The sequence below is a fragment of the Symphodus melops genome (genome assembly GCF_947650265.1).
Source record: "Symphodus melops genome assembly, chromosome: 1".
Taxonomy (NCBI): Eukaryota; Metazoa; Chordata; class Actinopteri; order Labriformes; family Labridae; genus Symphodus; species Symphodus melops.
Window position 1 is genome coordinate 55,785,694 of NC_136691.1, and position 24,845 is coordinate 55,810,538.

At 42.0% G+C, this 24,845-nt stretch overlaps 1 protein-coding gene across 1 annotated transcript; it reads right to left on the bottom strand.

Annotated features, from left to right (window-relative positions):
• Positions 1 to 545: 545 nt before the first annotated feature.
• Positions 546 to 7,750, bottom strand: LOC306821074 (butyrophilin subfamily 1 member A1-like; the record flags this gene model as incomplete). The annotated part of the gene is made up of 5 exons (XM_079339256.1): positions 7,477 to 7,750; positions 5,425 to 5,703; positions 5,178 to 5,339; positions 4,111 to 4,637; positions 546 to 632 (listed from the first exon to the last, which is right to left on the bottom strand). Exons 1-5 carry the CDS (start codon positions 7,730 to 7,732, stop codon positions 546 to 548), a joined length of 1,311 nt encoding a protein of 436 aa, XP_079195382.1. The 5' UTR covers positions 7,733 to 7,750.
• Between the last annotated feature and the right edge of the window lie 17,095 nt (positions 7,751 to 24,845).

A 24,845-nucleotide genomic window follows, 5' to 3' on the forward strand; every position in this document is an offset into this window, starting at 1 on the left:
CTAGTTTTTTTTTGTGTCAGCTTCTTTATCAGTTACAGGCTCCTGTTCCTCTCCATCTTTCTCCTCTACGTTCATCTCCTCTCTGATTCCTTTATGCTGACCTGTTCGTCCGCGTTCAGCTGCTCGACTGACGACTTCTTCTCTTCTTCTTCTTCGTTGGTTTTCTCTCTCCTCTACGTTCTTCTCCTCTCTGATTGCTTTAGCTGCTTGTTTGTGTTTAGCTGCTCGTCTGATTGCTTCTTCTCTTCTTCTTCGTTGGTTTTCTTTGTCCTCAGCCTTCCTTTGTGTTTCATCAACATGAGCTTCTCTGTCAGTCTCTAAACTCTTCTCCCCTCTTCCATTATCCTCCATCATTACCTCCTCTTTAGATTCCTCTCTTTGCTCTCGGACTTTTACCTTTACGTCCAGTTGCTGCTCTGCCTGCTTTTCTTCTTCTACTCCTTTAACTTGGTTGAGTGTCTCCATGGACCCCCTTTGACTTTGATCATAGTCCTCTTGTAGACCACCTTCCTGCCTCTCTTCTGGTCTTTGTTTAAACTCAACCTCTACACCCTCTTCTGATTCTGCTGGATGGTCTTTGGTTTGGTCCTCCTGACTGCTTTGCTTCTTCTGGTTCTCTGCTTCTTCTTCTTCTGTCATTGTAGGAATGTTCAACTGGTTCCCCTCCTGGTTTATTTCTGTTTTATCTTCTGTCTTCCTCCTCTGCTGTTTGTCTTCTTTGAAGAGACATTGGTCACCATGTACTTCTTGTTGTTTGAGCTCAGTCTCCTCTTTGTTTCCTCCTTTCTTTATCTCTGACTGAAGCGTCTCGTTACTCTCCACACTCTCTGACTTTAGATTCATGCTGTTCTCTTTTTGCTTCTTCTGACTTCTACGAAAAAACTCCATGTTTTGTCTCTGTGCAGCTGATTCATATTGAACCTGTGTGTTTCGTGGTTCAACACTTTGTATGACATTTGGTTGATGTTGATCAGTCTCCATGTCCTCCAGCTGCTGTTGTGTCTTTATTAAATTCATGTTTTGCTGTTCATGATCCTGTATTAGCATTTCATTACGAGCCTCTATCTGCATACTGTCTTCTCCTAAGGTCATCCTCATTGTGTCTCTGTGTTGCTGATCTATATGAAGACCTTCCTCTTGTGTTTTTAGTGGTTCAACACTTTGTGTGAAATTTGTTTTAAGTTGATCAGTCTTCATGTTCTCCTCCTGCTGTTGTTGTTCCTTCCATGGTTCCATATTTTGCTCTTCATGATCCTGTGTTTGCATTTTGGAACGAGCCTCTTTCTGCCCTCTATCACAAACCTCCATATACTGTCCCTCTGCAGCTGATTCATATTGAACCTGTGTGTTTCGTGGTTCAACACTTTGTATGACATTTGGTTGATGTTGATCAGTCTCCATGTTCTCCTCCTGACCCTCCACTCCTCTCTCTCTGATCTCTTTATTCATGTCTGAATGTTGAATCATCAGCTGCTCTTCTCCTCCTTTAAATTCTGATGTCTTTCTGCGCTTCCTTTTTGTTTTATATGTGTCAGCTTCTTTATCAGTTACAGGCTCCTGTTCCTCTCCATCTTTCCCCTCTACTGTCATTTCCTCTCTGATTCCTGCAGCTGTGCTCTGAACTGTTCGTCTGTTTTCAGCTGCTCGACTGACTGCTTCTTCTCTTCTTTGGTTTTCTTTCTCCTCTACGTTCTTCTCCTCTCTGATTGCTTTAGCTGCTCGACTGACTGCTTCTTCGTCTTGATGTTTTTGAAGGTCTGACCTCTCTGTCACTGTCATGATAGCTGACATCTTGTCCCCTGACTCATCCTTCTTCTCTTCTGTCTTTGTCACATCCTGACTGCTTTGCTTCTTCTGGTTCTCTGCTTCTTCTTCTTCTGTCATTGTAGGAATGTTCAACTGGTTCCCCTCCTGGTTTATTTCTGTTTTATCTTCATCTTCTGTCTTCCTCCTCTGCTGTTTGTCTTCTTTGAAGAGACATTGGTCACCATGTACTTCTTGTTGTTTGAGCTCAGTCTCCTCTTTGTTTCCTCCTTTCTTTATCTCTGACTGAAGCGTCTCGTTATTCTTCACACTCTCTGACTTTAGATTGATGCTTTTCTCTTCTGTCTTCTTCTGTCCTGTTGGTCCAGAGGAAGTGTCCCCTGCCTTCTCTTCTGGTGTTGTAGTGAGGGTACTTTGGTTTCTTTCAGGTTCTGCCTGACTCCTCTCCTGCTCTCTGTCTTCTAAAAGAGGCTGAACCTGAACTCTCCTTCGATGGTTGAACATGTCGTCTTTATGTTTTCTGTTTTTAATGTCTGACCGAAGACTCTCTTTACTCTCTGACTTCTCTTTGATCCTTTTCTCTTTTTGATTCTTCTGTCTGTTCTTTAGTCTCTCTTCCTCAGTCTTTGTCTCTTCCTCAGTCTTTGTCTCTTCCTCTGTCTTTGTCTCAGTCTTTGTCTCTTCCTCAGTCTTTGTCTCTTCCTCAGTCTTTGTCTCTTCCTCAGTCTTTGTCTCTTTCTCAGTCTTTGTCTCTTCCTCAGTCTTTGTCTCTTCCTCAGTCTTTGTCTCAGTCTTTGTCTCTATCTCAGTCGTCACTTCCTCAGTCTTTGTCTCTTCCTCAGTCTTTGTCTCAGTCTTTCTCTCTGCCTCAGTCGTTGTCACGTCCTCAGTCTTTGTCTCTTCCTCAGTCTTTGTTTCTTTCTCAGTCTTTGTCTCTTTCTCAGTCTTTGTCTCAGTCTTTGTCTCTTCCTCAGTCTTTGTCTCTTTCTCAGTCTTTGTGTCTTCCTCAGTCTTTGTCTCAGTCTTTGTCTGTTTCTCAGTCTTTGTCTCAGTCTTTGTCTCTTCCTCAGTCTTTGTCTCTTTCTCAGTCTTTGTCTCAGTCTTTGTCTCTTCCTCAGTCTTTGTCTCTTCCTCAGTCTTTGTCTCTTTCTCAGTCTTTGTCTCTTCCTCAGTCTTTGTCTCTTCCTCAGTCTTTGTCTCTTTCTCAGTCTTTATCTCAGTCTTTGTCTCTTTCTCAGTCTTTGTCTCTTCCTCAGTCTTTGTCTCTTCCTCAGTCTTTGTCTCAGTCTTTGTCTCTTCCTCAGTCTTTGTCTCTTCTTCAGTCTTTGTCTCTGTCTTTGTCTCTTCCTCAGTCTTTGTCTCTTTCTCAGTCTTTGTCTCAGTCTTTGTCTCTTCCTCAGTCTTTGTCTCTTTCTCAGTCTTTGTCTCTTCTTCAGTCTTTGTCTCTGTCTTTGTCTCTTCCTCAGTCTTTGTCTCTTTCTTAGTCTTTGTCTCAGTCTTTGTCTCTTTCTCAGTCTTTGTCTCAGTCTTTGTCTCTTCCTCAGTCTTTGTCTCTTCCTCAGTCTTTATCTCTTTCTCAGTCTCAGTCTTTGTCTCTTCCTCAGTCTTTGTCTCTTCCTCAGTCTTTGTCTCTTCTTCAGTCTTTGTCTCTGTCTTTGTCTCTTCCTCAGTCTTTGTCTCTTTCTCAGTCTTTGTCTCAGTCTTTGTCTCTTTCTCAGTCTTTGTCTCTTCCTCAGTCTTTGTCTTTTCCTCAGTCTTTGTCTCTTCCTCAGTCTTTGTCTCTGTCTGGTCTTCGTCCCTCTCTGTCTCTTGCTGTGTCTCTTCCCTCTCCATCTTCTGATCAGTGTTGATGTGTTTTATTTGTCCCATTAAAAGTCCTGAATCATCTCTAACTGGTTTCTGTGTCTCCTGTTCACTCTGGTCTCTATCATTAGTTTCTGGTCTTTGTCCCTGTTCCTGCTCTTGGTTTGTTTCTTCTTCAGGTAGATGTGTTTCCTTCCTTTCACCAGGTACAGACTCCTGTTCCTCTCCATCTTTCCCCTCGACTTTCTTCTCTCTTATTCCTTTATGCTGACCTGTTCGTCTTCCTTCAGCTACTTGTCTGACTACCCGTCTAAAAACTTCTTGTATTCTTCTTCTTCTTCGTTGGTTTTCTTTCTCCTCTATGTTCATCTCCTCTCTGATTGCTTTAGCTGCTTGTTTGCGTTTAGCTGCTCGTCTGATTGCTTCTTCTCTTCTTCTTCGTTGGTTTTCTTTGTCCTCAGCCTTCCTTTGTGTTTCATCAACATGAGCTTCTCTGTCAGTCTCTAAACTCTTCTCCCCTCTTCCATTATCCTCCATCATTACCTCCTCTTTAGATTCCTCTCTTTGCTCTCGGACTTTTACCTTTACGTCCAGTTGCTGCTCTGCCTGCTTTTCTTCTTCTACTCCTTTAACTTGGTTGAGTGTCTCCATGGACTCCCTTTGACTTTGATCATAGTCCTCTTGTAGACCACCTTCCTGCCTCTCTTCTGGTCTTTGTTTAAACTCAACCTCTACACCCTCTTTTGATTCTGCTGGATGGTCTTTGGTTTCTTCTTGCTGTTTGTCTGTCTGGACGTCTTTGTTTCCTGAGACCTCGTGGTTCTTTCTTCCTGCTTTGTCTTTACTCTTCACTCTCTCTGACTTTAGATTCATCCTTTTCTCTTTTTGGTTCTTCTTTGTGGTTGATCCAGAGACTCCTTCTTTCTTTTTCTTTGTCTCCTTCTCTTCTTCACCTGACATGAGTTTAAGTCTCTCTTCTTCTCTTTCATTCACTACCTGAAGTCTTGTTTGATCACTTGTAGATATGACTGAGTGTTCACCTCCATCCTCACGTCTCGTCCTCTTGTTTTCTGTGACGACACAAAAGACAAACAGCAGAGGTCAGACCTGCACAGTAGTTTAAAGTAGAGACATGATGATACCTGGGAACATTTCACCAATAAACATGGATACAAGAGGTAGAGTGAAGCCCGGCTTGTATTGAAGGATTGTACTGAAATGTTGGCTCACAACGTACGACTGAATCATTTAAGACACACCACTGAAGCTTGTGATTTTGTGCTCAAACTGTACGACCTGATTGTCAGGCAGAGCTGAGAGCTCACCTGGACCTGTCGAGGCCCCGACACACCAAGCAGACGGCAAAGAACTAGAGGTGTCGAAGGCTGCCTGTAGGGTCGCTTCACATCGCCTTTCATCATGGCCAAAGAGTTTCACTTGAACACAACCATCACGTACGTTCTGCACATGCATGCAATGCTAATGAAAAAAAGCTGAACAACGACTCAGTCATAATAATCTATCCTCATTAATCCATCCTCAAAGGTCAACATGACTTCATTAACCCTTCAGGTGTGTTACCATTAGAACACTGACAGTTTGTCACTTACTGGATTTTCTTTGTCTCTGTTTCCAAACAACAAAGAGGATCACAGGAATAAACAGCAAAGCAGCACAGCCAATCACAGCGCTGATAACATAAGTACGAGGACTACTGGGAGGACTGGCAGTACTGGGAGGACTGGGAGTACTGGGGCCCACAAAGAAATGATCTGAAATGGTAGAAAGAAAATATTGTTTGTATTTACTGTTTAGCTTAATAACTCCATCATTAGATAATTAATTATTTATATTTACCTGAAATAGTGACGAGCTCCTCTCTGGTCTGTTTGATGTTTCTCTGTGTGACTCTACAGGTGAAGTTCCTCCCATGTCTGGTCTCCACAGTCACTCTGCTGCTGACAGTGTAGAGACCATCAGGACCTCTGACTGTCTCAGTGGGTTCAGCAGAGAGGAGGTTTCCCTCGCCGTCCAGCCAGAACATCTCCGGCTCTGGATACCAGCCTGCAGACTCACACTCTAACAACACTCCTTTGTTGTTTCTGCTCACCTGAACAACAGGTGAGGAGGCCACACCTACAGAGGAGATACGATGGATTTAATAAGCTCTCTATTAAAGGTCACACAGATCCACTTCACCATGTTACAGTAACAGTCTAACTCTAATACCCTCTGACTCTGTCTCCAAACCCCCCATGAAGGATAAAAGTCCATCCTCTCTGTCTTTTTCAGAAAATGTGTGCTCAAACAGGCAGTTTGGTGATTTTCCCTTCATGACATCACAAAGGGCAGTAGCCCCTCCCCCAGGTGGTTGACACTCCCACAGCTAGGTGTTTGTTCTGCCCTCTGAGTCTGCCTTCTCACCGTAAACAATAGGACATGGAGCCAGAAAGCAGCGAGTACACCCGAGCCCTTCCAGAGAGGGGGCGTGGTCAGACACAGCTCATTTACATATTTAAAGCTACAGACACAGCTCATTTACATATTTAAAGATACAGACACAGAAACAGCCTGTTCTGAGCAGGGCTGAAATAGAGGGGTTTATAGACATGATCAAATACAGGATCAGAGTGGATTTACAACAACACACTTCACACACATGATGAAGAGGAGCGAGGACACTGATTTCACCTGAAGAGGAGGAGATCATGTGACCTTTAAATACAGTGTTAAACAGGTTCAAAAGCTTTGTACTCAACAGAGGGAAAATGTGTCATCTGTTGGACATTTGTTGTGTCCTATAAATCATAAACATGCATTTACGCTGATATGATAATTAAGTCGAGGTCCTCAGCTTGAACTGACAGATGTCTTGACTGGTGGAGTATGATATTTATAATCAGTTCTACTATATATAACAAGAAACCTGCCATCACAGGGCTCCACAACCTCGTTTCCACACAGCAGTCCGGTACGGATCAGTATAGTTTGGTACGGTTTGGTTCGATTAAGCCTGATCCTGTTTGTGTTTCCACAGCCACCCTATTTGGTAGGCGGTGTGTAAGCCGGATGCCGATAACTGCTATGTATAGCGCCACATGATAGCAGCTAACCGCTAACCGCTAACTAATACATTCAACAAAGGAGAAAAACGGGACACAAACAAAACCAACGCTGAAAGACATCCAGCAGTTCATCTCCTCTGTCACTGACTCTTTATTACAAGAACTCAATCGAGCGTTGTTTGAGCCATGCAGGTAAGAGGCTGCGCTCCCTCCTCCCCCCACATGACAAAGACTCTCATCAGCCCCACAGTCAGAAAACATCCCAGAAATGTGAAGGTTCAAACTGTTGCTTTATGTGCACATTTATTTTCTTACGTGCTCTCTACTGCAGGGATTCTCAAAGTGGGGTCCCAGGACCCCCAGCGCTGTGCGAACCATAGCTTGGAGGTCCGCTGAATAATTAACAAAAAAATGTAAAAGTGTATCATTGTAAAAGGATGTCTACAAACTGGGACCTCTTGCACCAATAAAATCAGATCAAATATATCCAATACTTCCGCCCACTTTAGTTTTGTGCCGATAGATCAACTCTAATATGACCGTGACATCTCTGTTACTTCATAGTGCACAACAATAATAAAAAAATCAAATGAAATCAAAATAAAAAACACCTTGGAGCATGGATTTTCTCAACGTTTATAATATAAACTGTGGTATGAGTATAAATGTAGCCTAATTCTATCACTGCAAAAGTACTCCATGAGCTGAAAAGGTTTGAGAGCCTCTGCTGTAGTGCACCTTTTTTAAATTTTACAAGTCAAATTTCCTGTATGTGTAAATGTACTTGGCAATAATTCCTAAATACTTGACTAATGTTTTCAAGATACCAAACATGTCCACTTACCTACAACAAGCTGAACCATGGAGGCTTTGGACAATTCAGGCATGAAGCATCTGTATCCTCCCTCATCAGAGACTTTTACTTTGGAGAGTTTCAGTGAGATGTTTCCCTTCTCCAGCTCATCGATGAACACTGATGTTCTTCCTCTGAAGGACGGATGTTTGCTAGTCCCAAGTTCTTCACCTTGACGCCGCAGAAGGACAAATCTGGGGTCCAGGTCCGGTCTCGCCCACTCCAGAGTCATGTCCAAAGCATTCATGACAGGGTCCAGGTGACATGGCAGAATGACGTCTTCACCCACCAATGAAACGACTGGCTGAGATGGACCAATCACCTGAGACTGAGCTGTAAATAAAGAAACAAGAGGGATGCAGATATAATGTTTTTAAATCAACCTTGTAGTGACATATGGGAGGACATGCTGTATATTCAGAGAATCATAGACCGACATGTTGACATCAGCCTGAATATTTGTGATGTTTGTATTCACCTCTACATGAGTGCAACAGGGCGAGGAAGACAACAACATGGACAGCCAGGTCAGTGAAGGCACCACGCTGACTGCTGAGGGGACGTCCATTTGTCCCATGAAACATCCTGGACAAGAAATCAAGGTAAGTGAACATTAAGGAGGATAATACGGGAAAGAAAAGAAGTCCAAAGAACTGCAACTGTACAATAAGGTCAAATGACCCTTACATCCATCTGAAGATCAAAACAACATTTAGATTTGTTCATGTTCAGGATTTTAAAACATGCTCTTCATAAGTGTGAGCTTGAAACTTCTCTGTTTAATTATTAACTTGTCCCTCTTTTAAACACTTTACTTTCATTTTTATTTGCAGCACAAAAAGGAGGGTTAATGTGGATTTAACAGCTTTTTTAATAGGATTACTGACAGATTATATAAAGTTAAATGTTTGATAAAATGCTGAGTGAAGTAAAGAAGGCTCACTGTCATTTAACCATCACTCAAACTTTACTGGAACAGCAGATATCTGATTTGCAGAAATGTCTCGATTCCTGAAAGCAGACTGCTTTAATCCAAACAGTCTGCTGGTAATAGTGGGAGGTTTCTGGATTATATATAGATTTACAGTGAAAATATAAATAGTACGCCATGTTTAAGATAACCCCGTACCGTCTGTCACAACATGCAGGGGGGCATTTGTTGCACTGAGAAAACCAAATCCTACAATGTTTTCTTCAGACCAAATTCTGATTTGTATTTCAGTATTAAGTCAAAACAAACACATTAAATACAAATTTACAGTAACATATCTTTTTACCTGTTCGACGGCGTGGAAATCTAGCGAGCGCTCTGCCCGGTCAAAGTCTGATAAAACGTAATAAACAGATCTCCATGGTTACCTGTAATAAAAAAGGTGTGTTCAGGTTTTATCAGCCTGATAATCTTCAGTGACCGTTAATATAGACGAGGCTGAATAAGATTTTAGATTTTAGTGTAACATCTGATATTTGAATCCAGTCTCTATTAAATCCTAGAAAGAAAGGGAGGTTTAAATCAGTCGTACCAAACGTGGGGCTCAGGACTCCACCAAAGAGCACTAGATGCCTTCCAAACAAGAAAACTACTACAGTTTTAGAATTACTTAAAATTTCCAATTTGAGCCATTACTAGACTCAAAATAAAAAATATTGATTAAAAAATGGTTCAGTTTCAAAACCTAATAATATATTAAATATATATGCACATGTTAGAAAGCCTCCTCCTCCATTGAACAGCATAAAACATAGCGTCCTGAATCTTATCACTGAACCTTGTATTACAGGTGACTAGAGTTCATCTCCTGCTATCAGACATTTAACCATCAGAATCCCCGGTAGACTCTCACAACCATCGAGCAGGTATGAACATGTTTTGTTTTATTTAAACGGTTTGATTGAGCTCACATTTGCTGAAAAGTGAAGCAGGCAGAAGACCTTTCATGACGGCAGGTTTGTAGAAAGTCTAGGGACACAGAGTAGTGTTAGTGAAACTTGGAGAAGTGTGATTTAGATAGATAGATAGATAGATAGATACTTTATTGATCCCGAGGGAAATTCAAGTTTTGAATAATATGTGAAGTCAACAAAATATCGACAAGTAAAACAACAAAAATCCAAATATTGTTACTCATGTTGTTTCAGTATAATATATCTAATATATATTTATATATACATGTGGGATGTTACATGTTTTGTTTGCAAATGCTCTGCTTGAAAACAGGTAAAGCTGGCAACCATTTCAAGGATCAGACCAGTAGGGGGCCCCACAGGCCTGACAGAGTTTAAACTACAACAGTGGGTCAAAATGTGCAAAGTTGTAATGACAGCAGGAAACCCCCCTGAGGTGGCTCCATCTCACAGCACTCATGTGAGATATCAACTTTTTAAAATGTTTCATCATGTTTTATTGGACTCTTCAGATCTACAGGATGCTTCAGGTGACCGACAGACGGTCCCTTCACTATCAGCATGGTGCCTTCACTGACCTGCTGTTCTACACTGTTGTCTCCCTCGCCCTGATGAGCTCATGTAGAGGTAAGTTACAGACATTACAAACAGTCTGGTTCATGTTAACATGAAGAGTTAAATGACTGAAGTTTCAGTTTGTGCTTCTTACATGTTGCTCTGAAATGTTTGTTCTTCTAATGAAACCATGTGACTGATTTTAATGATTGATTTTTCTGAGCTGTAGGAATAAAACATGAATCCTTGTTTATTGTTTATTTACAGCTCAGTCTCAGTTGATTGGTCCATCTCAGCCAGTCGTTTCATTGGTGGGTGAAGACGTCATTCTGCCATGTCACCTGGACCCTGTCATGAATGCTTTCGACATGACTCTGCTGTGGTTGAGACCGGACCTGGACCCCAGATTTGTCCTTGTGCGGCGTCACGGCGTAGAAGTGGAGGATAAAAAACATCCATCCTTCAGAGGAAGAGCATCAGTGTTCATCGATGAGCTGGAGAAGGGAAACATCTCACTGAAACTCTCCAAAGTAAAAGTCTCTGATGAGGGAGGATACAGATGCTTCATGCCTGAATTACCTGAACATCATGACGCCGCGACTGTTCAGCTTGTTGTTGGTAAGAAGGAACATTTTATGATTTATGATATGAATTTGTCTTACTCATGGCACAGGACCAGAGATCATCATGTCTGATGATCTAAGGGGCCTAGATGAGATGTAGGGCCCGAGAAGGTCAGTACAGTACAGGGGTCCATGCCAATCAGGGCTTTAAGGGGTGTTTAGACAGCACTGATATGCTCCCTCTTCTTGGATCCAGTCAACAACCTTGCTGCAGACGGGACAGGGACAGCCCTTGAGCAGGGCATCAAAGCCACCAAATTGGTCTTGAGTCGATCTGGATCCTTAAATGTCTTGGTCTTGAATCGATCTCAATCCCTAAAGGTCTTGGTTTTGGTCTTGATCCCTAAATATCTTGGTCTTGACTCTGTCTTGATCCTAGTATGTCTTAGTCTTGTCTTGGTCTCAATCCCTAAAGGTCTTAGTCTTGATCCCTAAATATCTTGGTCTTGATTCGGTCTCAATACCTAAATGTCTTGGTCTTGGTCTCGATCCTTAAATGTCATGGTCTTGAATGGGTCTGGATCCCAAATGTCTCGGTCTTGTCTTGGTCTGGATCCCTAAATGACTTGGTGTTGACTAGGTCTGGATCCCAAATGTCTATGTCTTGAATGGGTCTGGATCCCTAAATGTTTTAGTCTTGAATCAGTCTAAATACTTAAAGGTCTTGGTCATGATCCCTAAATGTCTTAGTCTTGACTGGGTCTCGAACCCTAAACATCTTGGTCTTGAATCAGACTAAATCCCTAAATGTTGTCTTGGTCTCAATCCCTAAAGGTCTTGGTCTTGATCTCTAAATATCTTGGTCTTGACTGGGTCGGGATCCCTAATTGTCTCAGACTTGACTGGGTCTCGGAGCACTCTTGTCCCAGGTCTTTGTTAGTGTTGTCTCCAGCCCACCATTTGCCCTCTATTTTACGTGCACTAACATGCATTTTGTTTGTCATTATGTTTGTATGTTATGTCTCTTTTATTATGTAAATGAAAAAACTAACTGCTGAAACGTCTCTCCTCTGTAGGTGCGGTGTCCTCACCTGTTGTTCAGGTGAGCAGAAACAACAGTGGAGTGTTGTTAGAGTGTGAGTCTGCAGGCTGGTATCCAGAGCCGGAGATGTTCTGGCTGGACGGCGAGGGAAACCTCCTCTCTGCTGAACCCACTGAGACAGTCAGAGGTCCTGATGGTCTCTACACTGTCAGCAGCAGAGTGACTGTGGAGAAGAGACAAAGCAGTTACTTCACCTGTAGAGTCACACAGAGAAACATCAAACAGACCAGAGAGATCCATGTCTATGTAACAGGTAAATACAAGGTCAGAGAGTGACACTGAGCTCAGCAGTAAATATGAACAGAAGTCTGTTTTACACTTTCAGATCATTTGTTTGTGGCCCCCAGTCCTCCCAGTCCTTCCAGTACTCCCAGTCCTCCTGGTACTCCTGTTGTTATCGGCGCTGTGATTGGCTGTGCTGCTTTGCTGTGTATTCCTGTGATCCTCTTTGTTGTTTGGAAACGGAGACAAAGAAAATCCAGTAAGTGACAAACTGTCAGTCTTCTAATGGTAACACACCTGAAGGGTTAATGAAGTCATGCAGACCTTTAAGGATGGATTAATGAGGATAGATTATGATGAATAGTCGTTCAGCTTTTTTCATGAGCATTCTTGTAAAGTTTACGTACATCTGTATCTGTGCATGTAAACTGTGGCTGGAGCTTTTTATTATCAGGTTGTCTTTTCATTTGTACAATCTTGTGACTGTGATGTCACATGGACCTCTGGAAGGACTGTCTTCAAATTTGGTTTAAACATTGGATAGTCGATAAGTAGATTTACTTTAAATAGATTGTGTGTTTGTGAGCGAGTGTCACCCCTGTTTTTTTTGTCTGGGTGTATTTCAACTGTGCAAATGACAAAATGAAATACACACATCTACCTACAATCGTAAACCCTCTATCCTGATATAAAGACACACCAAGGAAGATGTTGGCCATCAATCCATCGGTCTGTCAGTGAGCATTTTTTGCGGTGTGTCCAGCTCTGCCTGACAATCAGGTCGTACAGTTTGAGCACAAAATCACAAGCTTCAGTGGTGTGTCTTAAATGATTCAGTCGTACATTATGAGCCAACATTTCACTACAACTTCAGTACAATCCTTCAATGGCCCGGCTTCACTCTACCTCTTGTATCCAAGTTTATTGAGCTGTCACAAGCAGTGAAATGTTCCCAGGTATCATCATGTCTCTACTTTTAACTACTGTGCAGGTCTGACCTCTGCTGTCCGTCTTTTGTGTCGTCACAGAAAACAAGAGGACGAGACGTGAGGATGGAGGTGAACACTCAGTCACATCTAAAAGTGATGAAACAAGACTTCAGGTAGTGAATGAAGAAGAAGAACGACTTCCACTCATGTCAGGTGAAGAAGAAGAGAAGAATGTGGAGAAAAGAGGAGAAAAGAGAGAGACTAAAGATGAGCTTGGAGACCAGAGTGAACAGGAGACACAGAAACCAGTTAGAGACGATTCAGGACTTTTAATGGGACAAATAAAACACATCAACACTGATCAGAAGATGGAGAGGGAAGAGACACAGCAAGAGACAGAGAGGGACGAAGACCAGACAGAGACAAAGACTGAGGAAGAGACAAAGACTGAGGAAGAGACAGAGACTGAGACAAAGACTGAGAAAGAGACAAAGACTGAGGAAGAGACAAAGACTGAGGAAGAGACAAAGACTGAGAAAGAGACAAAGACTGAGACAAAGACTGAGAAAGAGACAAAGACTGAGGAAGAGACAAAGACTGAGGAAGAGACAAAGACTGAGAAAGAGACAAAGACTGAGACAAAGACTGAGAAAGAGACAAAGACTGAGGAAGAGACAAAGACTGAGACAAAGACTGAGAAAGAGACAAAGACTGAGGAAGAGACAAAGACTGAGACAAAGACTGAGGAAGAGACAAAGACTGAGAAAGAGACAAAGACTGAGACAAAGACTGAGAAAGAGACAAAGACTGAAGAAGAGACAAAAACTGAGGAAGAGACAAAGACTGAGACAAAGACTGAGGAAGAAACAAAGACTGAGGAAGAGACAAAGACTGAGACAGAGACAATGACTGAGGAAGAGAAAAAGACTGAGACAAAGACTGAGGAAGAAACAAAGACTGAGGAAGAGACAAAGACTGAGACAGAGACAATGACTGAGGAAGAGACAAAGACTGAGGAAGAGAGACTAATGAACAGACAGAAGAAGCTAAAAGAGAAAAGGATCAAAGAGAAGTCAGAGAGTAAAGAGACTCTTCGGTCAGACATTAAAAACAGAAAACATAAAGACGACATGTTCAACCATCGAAGGAGAGTTCAGGTTCAGGATCTTTTAGAAGACAGAGAGCAGGAGAGGAGTCAGGCAGAACCTGAAAGAAACCAAAGTACCCTCACTACAACACCAGAAGAGAAGACAGGGGACACTTACTCTGGACCAACAGGACAGAAGAAGACAGAAGAGAGAAGCATCAATCTAAAGTCAGAGAGAGAGAGTAAAGAGACGCTTCAGTCAGAGATAAAGAAAGGAGGAAACAAAGAGGAGACTGAGCTCAAACAACAAGAAGTACATGGTGACCAATGTCTCTTCAAAGAAGACAAACAGCAGAGGAGGAAGACAGAAGATGAAGATAGAACAGAAATAAACCAGGAGGGGAACCAGTTGAACATTCCTACAATGACAGAAGAAGAAGAAGCAGAGAATCAGAAGAAGCAAAGCAGTCAGGAGGACCAAACCAAAGACCATCCAGCAGAATCAGAAGAGGGTGTAGAGGTTGAGTTTAAACAAAGACCAGAAGAGAGGCAGGAAGGTGGTCTACAAGAGGACTATGATCAAAGTCAAAGGGGGTCCATGGAGACACTCAACCAAGTTAAAGGAGTAGAAGAAGAAAAGCAGGCAGAGCAGCAACTGGACGTAAAGGTAAAAGTCCGAGAGCAAAGAGAGGAATCTAAAGAGGAGGTAATGATGGAGGATAATGGAAGAGGGGAGAAGAGTTTAGAGACTGACAGAGAAGCTGATGTTGATGAAACACAAAGGAAGGCTGAGGACAAAGAAAACCAACGAAGAAGAAGAAGAGAAGAAGCAATCAGACGAGCAGCTAAACGCAGACGAACAGGTCAGAGCACAGCTGAAGGAATCAGAGAGCAGATGAACGCAGAGGAGAAAGATGGAGAGGAACAGGAGTCTGTACCTGATAAAGAAGCTGACACAGGTGAAGAAAGAGAGAGAGTGGAGAGTAAAGAGACGCTTCAATCAGAGATAAAGAAAGGAGGAAACAAAGAGGAGACTGAGCAGTCTAACATTAACACAATGAAACCAGAGAACCAGAAGAAGCAAAGCAGTCAGGATGTGAAAAAGACCGAGGAGAAGAAGGATGAGTCAAGATGTCAGCTATCATGACAGTGACAGAGAGGTCAGACCTTAAAAAACACCTAGATGAAGAAGCAGACAGTCGAGCAGCTGAACGCAGACGAACAGGTCAGAGCACAGCTGCAGGAATCAGAGAGGAGATGACAGTAGAGGGGAAAGATGGAGAGGAACAGGAGTCTGTACCTGATAAAGAAGCTGACACATATAAAACTAAAAGGAAACACAAAAAGGAAACGTCAGAATTTAAAGGAGGAGAAGAGCAGCTGATGATTCAACATTCAGACATGAATAAAGAAATCAGACAGAGAGGAGTGGAGGGTCAGGAGGAGAACGTTTAAACACAGCTTCAAGCAAATTTCACACAAAGATTTAGACCATATCCATCAGCTACAGAGAGACAGAAGAAGACTGTTGATAGAAGTGATAAAGAGGCTTCTTCCAAAAAGCATCAACAGGATCTGGAAGAGACAGTTAAGGAACTAAACGAGTTAAAAGAAAGAACTCAAGAAGTGAAAAATAAACCTGCAGCATGTGATCGGAGTTTAGAAGAGGAGGGAATGGATACGATTGTTTCGTATGTTTTATTATTTTACTGTTGAGGGTTATTCACAGCTAAATAAAGCTGATGTTTAAAACATTATATATATGTGGCGTCCTGTTTGTTCTGGTCTCCTTTGTTTTGAGCCTTCGTTTAATTATTTTGGTTAAGGAGGACATAACAAACTTCTTGGTTTGTACTTGTAGAAAATAAAGAGCTCAGCCAGACACTTCAACAGTTCTTCAGTCGACAGCAGCAAATCAAACACCCTGAAATGTTCAGCTCAGGGACTAAACTAGTACTGATCTGCTGAGGGGACTCTGAAGATCCTGACACACCAAGGAGCTCGTAGGTCGTCGGTATAGCGTTGTGTTAAGGATTGTTTTTAATGGCATTGAGGGTGCTGTCGGATAGAAACTGTTTCTCAGTCTTTTTGTTCTCGATTTGATTGTCCTGCATCACTTGCCTGATGGCAACAGTTCAAACAAGGAGTGACCTGCTCTGAGCTCTTTTAGCACAGCGAGCCCTGTGAAGGTCATCCAGTGAGGGGAGGGGGCAGCCGACTAGCCTCTGTGCTGCATTAATGACCCGTTGTAGAACCTTTTCCTGGGCTACAGTAAAGCTGCTAAACCACACGCCTATACAGTATGTTAAGATGGATTCTATTGAGCATCTATAGAAAGATACCAGCAGTCTCGCTGTTTGCACATTTCGAGTCAGACTCTCCTCGATGTAAACACCCAGGAAACGGAGGTCTGACACCTGCTCCACATGATCCCCACTAATGATGAGGGGTGCCATTACAGTCTTTTTCCTCCTATAATCAATCACCAGCTCCTTGGTCTTTGCTGTGTTTAGGAGAAGGTTATTCACCCTACACCCCACTGCAAACTGTTCAATCTCATCTCTGTAGGCAGACTCATGAGTTCCAGAGATGAGCCCCATCACTGTCGTGCCGTCTGCAAACTTCACTATGATGTTGTCACCCTCTGGGTGCGACAGGTGAGGAAGCTGTTCATCCACATACAGGTGGGGAGTGGGATACCTAAGTCCATCAGTTTGGTCATCAGTTTGTGAGGAAGGATGATGTTGAAAGCAGAGCTGTAGTCCACAAAAAGCATCCGTACGTAGCTCCCCTGCTGCTCTCGGTGGGACAGTGCAGCATGGAGCGTCTTCTGTGGCTCTATTAGCCCTGTATGCAAACTGGTGTGGGTCAAGGTTTTTTGGCAGGAGGGGTGTGATGTCACCACCGGGGTGAGAAGACTGGCCGGTAGTCGTTGAGGCTGGAGATATGGGACAGTAGCCTCGGCCAGGGACTGGTTGAAAATCCTCATGAAGACTCCAGCCTGATGGTCCGCACAGTCTTTAGAACATGTCCTGAGACGCCATCAGGCCCAGCGGCCTTAATAGGGTCCACGGCCCGCAGTGTCCGCCTCACCTCATGTTCAGGTGGACCTGTAGTCGGTAAGCTGTTGGAATCCCTGCCACACCTACCGGTTGTTGTTACTTTCAAGGTGTGCCTCAATCTTCCGCCGATAATCCAACTTGGCCCCTTTGATGCCTCTCTTCAGGTCATCCCAGGCCACAGACTAGAGGACCTGGTCGCCAGACCTGAAGGCGGTGTTCGTCTCCCTCAGCAGCCACTTGACCCCCCGGGTCATCCAGGGCTTCTGGTTGGGGTAGACCCGAATATGTTTTTTCACAGTAACAGTGTCTATGCAGTGTCGTATGTGACACAGCACACTGTCCGTAAACATCTACAGGTCTTGATGTAAAAACACATCCCAGATGGTGCTGTCGAAGCAGTCCTGATGCTTTTGAGAGACTCCATCAGGCCAGTTTTATCTCCTCTAGTTGAGCTATTAACATGTTGGTATAATTTTGGGAGTACTGTTTTCAAGTCTGCCTGATTGAAGTCCACTGTGTGTACAGCGCTCGGCTAGCTGCTAGTGCTGCTGTGCAAGTAGCTGCTAGCTGCTCTAGCAGTAGCGTCAGGTGGTTCACACACAGCCCCCCTCCTTTGCTTTTACCGGAGCTCTGCGTTCTGTCCTGTTGCTGCACGGTGTAGCCTGTTAGCTCCGTCACCTAGTCCGGGATAAGTGGATTAAGCCAGGTCTCTGTGAAAAGCAGAATGAAGTGGTCCTTCACTGTGTTGTTGGTTGCAATCTGTAGCATCAGTTCATCCCTTTTGTTGGCGAGGAATCGTCGGAATCGTCGGAATCATCGGAAGCGTTTGCAAGAAACAGGCTGGGAAGCAGAGGTTTGAGTTGAGTGGGATGATAATCCACTGAGAGCCGGGGCGCTGTGCTATATCTTCTGGTATGTTGTGTGTGTTAGGAAACTCGGCTGTAACACTTTGTGACCACCAATTGGCCATTCAGCTAAGCGAAATAGGAGAGCCAGTGTACTTGAAGAAATACAGACGCGCCTCATCGATTTTTTTTACACTAATAAAAGACAACGCCATTTTCAGCTTTTTATCAGACATTATTCCAAATTAGAAGTACCTATATTATGAGTGTTGAGTGACGGCATTGAGAAAATCGTCTTCTATCAAAACAAATGTTTAATCATCTGCATTCTTCTTCGTCCTCTCCCGTTTTCCCGTTTTTTAAATGACGATTACAGACTAACGCCCCCTGCTGGCACAGTGAGTTATTGCCTCTTCTGCATTCTACAGGCGGCCTTCGTCGCCACTAGTTCTTTGCGGTCTGCTTGGGGTGTTATAGCCATTAAGGGGTACAGGCTTCAAAGTATTTTGAAATCTGTAATGTCAGTCATGATTTCTTATCATGTCTGGACTCGCTCACATTTTCAAAATGGTTTAAGATTTTAAAAATCTATCAGTGTGGGCCTGGCTTTAGAAGGCAGCCAGTGGCCTCCACTAGGGGCGTCTCAAGAAGGGGTGGGGGGGGGGGGACCAGGGTCAGCATGGGTCCATCCTTGAAATCTTATGGCCTTACCCTAAAATCCTGAAATGTGATTGGCTATTTGCATGACCAAAGCTGGGACTTATTTAAAATCAACGATTCAGTCTGTCTAGCAATATGCAGCAATTTTGCAATTTTTAAAAAACTTTACATTTTCACGGGAGAATTAATTGCAGAAAGAAATAAAACAATTCACATCATATGTGTGCACACAAACCTCAGGCCACCCCTGCAGGAGTCAGTCCCCCTGTTGGGCCTCCCCAGTAAAGAAGTCTGGACACGCCCCTGCTGCGATCCTTTAAAGCATCCATAACTTTAAGCCTTCACATTATAAACAGTGTTATTGTGCTGAGTGGACGTTTCTCTCTCATAACATGCGAGACAATGAATGAAACATTTTATCAGCTGCTAAGTTAAAGAAAAAAAACTAAAACAAAGAAAGGAGAACATATTAGTTATTAGGTTTTCTTTGAAACTAAACCATTTTTTAATCAATATTTTATAGTAATGGTTCCAATTTGAAATTTTAAGTACTTCTAAAACTGTAATAGTTTTCTTGTTTGAAAGTCATCTCGTGACCTCTCTGGGAGTCCTGAGCCCCACGTCTGGTACGACTGATTTAGACCTCCCTTTCTTTCTAGGTGAATTTAGATTTAAAAGAGACTGAATTCAAATATCAGATGTTACACTAAAAGATTATTCAGCGTCGTCTATAGCAACGGTCAAAACACACCTTTTTTTTTATTACCGTGATCATGGAGATCAGTTTATTACGTTTTATCGGACTTTGACCGGGCAGAGCCCTCGCTGGATTTCCACAGCCGTCGAACAGGTAAAAAGATATGTTACTGTAAATTTGTATTTAATGTGTTTGTCTTGACTTAATACTGAAATACAAATCAGAATTGTGTCTAACAATGTTTAGTTTATTTATTTATTTATTTGAACAGGGGCAGTGTGCAATATACATTAACCTCAAAAAGGAGAGATGCATTGTAGCAGGTTGTAGCACTTGTGCTAATTTCCACCTGCAGTCCCTGGGCAGGCTGTTGTAAACATACATAGTATGTACACTCCAAAGCATTACATTGCATTTAAAACTATCACATACACACTAATTACATTACATTGTGGGAGCAGGCTTGTTTTAAAAGAAGCCATTTTTTGGCCTGGTGTGAAAAAGTGTTGAAATGTGCACATGTGGTCAGCTCTGTTGGCAACTTATTCCACTGTCTGACGGCCACACTGGAGAAAGCTGAGCTGCCGAAGGCTGTTTTACACTGAGGAATCCAACACTGGCCTCGAACCGTCGACCGAGTGGTTGACCCGGAGCTTGTCTCCTGACTTGTGTATGGGCTTTACTAGAGCGGTTTTCAAAGCTGTGGGGAAGATACTCTCATTTATAGACTGATTTATGACTTTAGTTAATACTGGAGTTAAAATGTCTTTGTGCTCTTTTAGAAAAACTGTATCAATAGCAAAAATATCTTTAGATTTACTATTATTTAAGTGTGATATGTCTTTTAAAACTACGCCTTCATCTACATTAGATAATTTAAAGAATGATTCTTCACAATTAAAGTTACTGACACAATTTGGTTTCGGGAACTTATCTGCCAGATCCCGCACAGAATTTAAAAATTAATCATTAAAATGGGTTGCCACCTCTGTATTATCATTTTGAATAATTCCATTTATTTTAAGTTGTACATGGTCACAATTTGTTTTATCTTTTTACAAAGTAATTTATTCATACTTTTCCCAAGACGTTTGCTATTGCCTTTTGCATCTTTAATCAGATTAAAATAAAAGTTTGCCTTAGCTTTTCTAAGCTGTGTGGTAACCTTGTTCCTTTGACTTTTATATGCATAATGGTCAGTGGTCAAATTTGATTGAAGAAAGGTCTTAAGTGCCAGATCTCTCTGCTTCATTAGATCCCAAAGAGGGAGGCCAAACCAGGGCAGTTTCTTTTCGTACGTTTTGCTTCTTTTTAATTCTGTATATTTGTTAATAGTCTCCTGTAAAGTTAAAGTAATATTACTACATGTATACTCACAGCCTTTACTGTCAACTTTGCAGTCCCAATCTATTTCATTTAAATCATTTGTCAGTGCAATTTGATTTCTCTTGGGAATGTAAAGAATTTTATTTTGACTACCGGTACATATTTGCTGTTTGTCCCTATACCTAGATTTATTTATTTTTCTAGCAACTAGAGTCAGGTTGTGATCTGACAAACCTGTTATTAAGTTGTATGTTTTGGTAACCCTGTCTGGTTTATTTGTACATGTTAGCTCAATCAAGGTTTGAGTGTTCTTTGTTATCTTGTTGGCTTGTTGATCATTTGAGTCATTTGTACAGAGTTCAAAATATCCTTAAGTTTTTTCCTTCTTATTTTATCAAGCCAGTTTATATTCAGATCACCCATTAGCAGAGTTTCTTTACTTTCACATTTTTTAAGTATTTCAGTTAAACCAGAATAAAATTCATTTCTCACGTTTGGTGGTCGATATACAGCAAGTAAAATGAATGACATTTGTGCTGAAATGGTTATAGTAACACGACACACTCCAAAGTTTGCACTGGAATGTCGACTCTGCCTCCTTTCCCCTTCCCTCTGTTCACTTAACTTGATTTCTTCTACAGGATGTTTCATGGGACAAATGGACGTCCCCTCAGCAGTCAGCGTGGTGCCTTCACTGACCTGGCTCTCCATGTTGTTGTCTTCCTCGCCCTGTTACACTCATGTAGAGGTGAATACAAACATCACAAACATTCAGGCTAATGTCAACTATGATTCAATGAATATACAGCATGTCCTCCCATATGTCACTACATGGCTGATTTAAAAACATTATATCTGCATCCCTCTTGTTTCTTTATTTGCAGCTCAGTCTGAGTTGATTGGTCCATCTCAGCCAGTCGTTTCATTGGTGGGTGAAGACGTTATTCTGCCATGTCACCTGGACCCTGTCATGAATGCTTCCGACATGACTCTGGAGTGGTCGAGACCGGACCTGGAGCCCAGATTTGTCCTTCTGCGGCGTCAAGGTGAAGAACTGGGGACTCAAAAACATCCGTCCTTCAGAGGAAGAACATCAGTGTTCATCGATGAGCTGGAGAAGGGAAACATCTCACTGAAACTCTCCAAAGTAAAAGTCTCTGATGAGGGAGGATACACATGCTTCATGCCTGCATTGTCTAAATCCACCATGGTTCAGCTTGTTGTTGGTAAGGTTTTGTGAAGTCCAAGTGCAAAGCTCTTGAACCTGTTTAACACTGTGTTTAAAGGTCACATGATCTCCTCCTCATCAGTGTAAATAAGTGTCCTCGCTCCTCTTCATCATGTGTGTGAAGTGTTTTTGTTGTAAATCCACTCTGATCCTGTATTTGATCATGTCTATAAACCCCTCTATTTCAGCCCTGCTCAGAACAGGCTGTTTCTGTGTCTGTAGCTTTAAATATGTAAATGGGCTGTGTCTGACCACGCCCCCTCTCTGGAAGGGCTCGGGTGTACTCGCTGCTTTCTGGCTCCATGTCCTATTGTTTACGGTGAGAAGGCAGACTCAGAGGGCAGAACAAACACCTAGCTGTGGGAGTGTCACCCACCTGGGGGAGGGGCTACTGCCCTTTGTGATGTCATGAAGGGGAGGGGCTACTGCCCTTTGTGATGTTTGTGGTTCTCATGGTCACCGCCTCGACCAACAGCTCAAACAGTAGCTCCTCCTACCTCTCTCTCAGTCAGCTCCTGATGCTCCTCCATGAGCCTCAGTGCAGTTCATACTGATCTGTCCTGCCAACAGTCAATATGAAAAACATTTTGTTATGTGTTGTTCCGTTTCAGATCACGGTACTCCCAGTCCTCCCAGTACTCCCAGTACTCCTGTTATTATCGGCGCTGTGATTGGCTGTGCTGCTTTGCTGTGTATTCCTGTGATCCTCTTTGTTGTTTGGAAACAGAGACAAAGAAAATCCAGTAAGTGACAAACAGTCAGTCTTCTAATGGTAACACACCTGAAGGGTTAATGAAGTCATGCAGACCTTTGAGGATGGATTAATGAAGCGAGAGTTCAAGAAGTGATTAGTCATTTAGTTTTTGTTTGATTGGTCTACATTCATTTAAATTTATTATTATGTATATGTTCAGTTTTTCTTTATTGACCGGAGAACTTTTTCATTGAGCTAAACCTGAACAAGTGAGGTAGTCTGATATTCTTAGTCTAGACCACGTCCTCTCTACTTCTTCTCTCCTGTACCTCTTGAATTCATGTTGATGTTGCTGAAGGGTCTTTGTGACAATCACTCAGTCTGAAGAGACACAAAGAGAGAGAGAGAGAGAGAGAGAGAGAGAGAGAGAGAGAGAGATGTTTCTTCTTCTTGGAGTGATTGTAGTGTTTGCTCTCCTGTTAAATTAAGGTTTATTTTTTTTGGACACTTTGAAGAAGATTAATGTTCTTTGTATAGTTTGAAACATTAACCCTGTTCGGGGTAAAGCTAATTACAATGCAACAGATGCAAATACATTATCAATATGTAATCTCATTGATTGTAATTTAAACAGTAATTACAAACTTCACCAGTTTGTCCATCTTTTGTGTCGTCACAGGAAACAAGAGGACGAGACGTGAGGATGGAGGTGAACACTCTGAGGAGGAAAATAAAAAAGACAGACTTCCACTCTCTTCCACTGTTAGTCGAATCGAGGTGTCAAGTGCTTTTTATAAACATCATAAAGAGACAACAGCCAAGTTGGACCAAAGTGATGTACTTTAAGTTTACTTGAATAGATTGAAAACATAAAAGCGAATTTAAAAACAAGTTAAAATGTTAAATGATAGTAAAGTTCTGTTGGACACTGCTTGAATCAACAGGGTTTTTTTTTAGAAAATGTGCCAATAATTAGTTTACATGAGAGTCAAGAAGAGGAGCCAATAGATACTGAGATCAAGCAACCAAACTGAGAAGTGGTACATTCATTTATACACTCTGTGTAGTTTATTTCTATGTTTTACTCTCATGATGACACCATTGAATGTCACATTTTAATGTTTACGATAAACAAACATTTGAATGAAATACATGACCTGACCTTAAGGTCCTACCCATGATCTCTGTCATTCATTCATCAATGTTCACCAAACAGTGAAAGACCCAGGTATGATGAGCCCAATAACAAATATCCACCTGAGTGTTAAAGTAGAACTTGTTCTACATGTGGCCTGAGGTCTGTGCTATGAAGCAGGTAACTTCAGGGTTAACCTACAAAGGTTGTTCATTTCATGCCTGGTGAAATCGTCATGGTAACGTGTGCGGCACACCTAACCTGCTCCAGAGCAGGATGTGTTCGAGATAAGAGATCTGTGTGTGTCGGTGTCTCTCCCTCCTCTCCTGAGTGATAACATCAACTATTCAGGTCATGTGACAACAGCCAACTTAAAGGTTTCAATGTGAAGATGTTTGTTTGCACTTTTTAAATTTCTTTAAATTGTCACTGGACTTCTTGGACATCTTTTGGACTCACACTGGTCCAGGACTAACCGGCCTGAGCATGTTACCTCTTGTACATAACATTGTAATACGACTCATTGATGTTATCATGAAGCACGCTGACTTCACAAGGCAGGCGGAGAAAAAAAGGGACGGCCAGTCGAGTCTGCATCAACACATCAGAGAACAACGAAGAACATTTAGATCGTGTACCTTACTGACTTCCAGGCTTATTTCGAGTTACCATCGAGATCTGTTTGAAGTTTAATGTGTGTTCGTTGTTTGGGACTTTGACCATGCAGAGACTTCGCTAGATTTCCACAGCCGTCGAACAGGTATTCACCTTTGTTTATATTCTATATTTATATTCATATGGAAAAACAAATCTGCACACATGTCGTAAGAAATTGTAAAAAATGTCCTTTCTGCATTTTCTTTAAATCTTTATTTAACCCAGAAACCTCCGACTATTACCAGCAGCTTTTTTGGATTTAAGTTTTTAAAGTGACTCTCAGTCTGAGACATTCCTGCTTATGAGATACAGTATCTGAGTGATGGTTAAATGATAGTGAGCCTTCATTACTTCAGTCAGCATTTTATCAAATATTTAACGTTGTTTAATCTGTGAGTAATCATATTTAAAAAAGCTGTTAAATCCACATTATAATTGTTTTTTTGTGCTACAAATGAAAGTGAAAGTAAAGTGTTCTAAACGTGCACTGAAGGGACGAGTTCATAATTATACAGTGAAATAAGTTTGTTCACATGAAGCGAGTTAATTTAAAATCCTGAACATTAAATGTGACTTAACAACTTTGTACTAAGTATCTGTAATATTAGTCACTTACTACAAATACAAATGTTGTTGTTTTTTAATTTACAGATATTCATATTGATTTAAGGGTCATTTAAGGATTTTGTACAG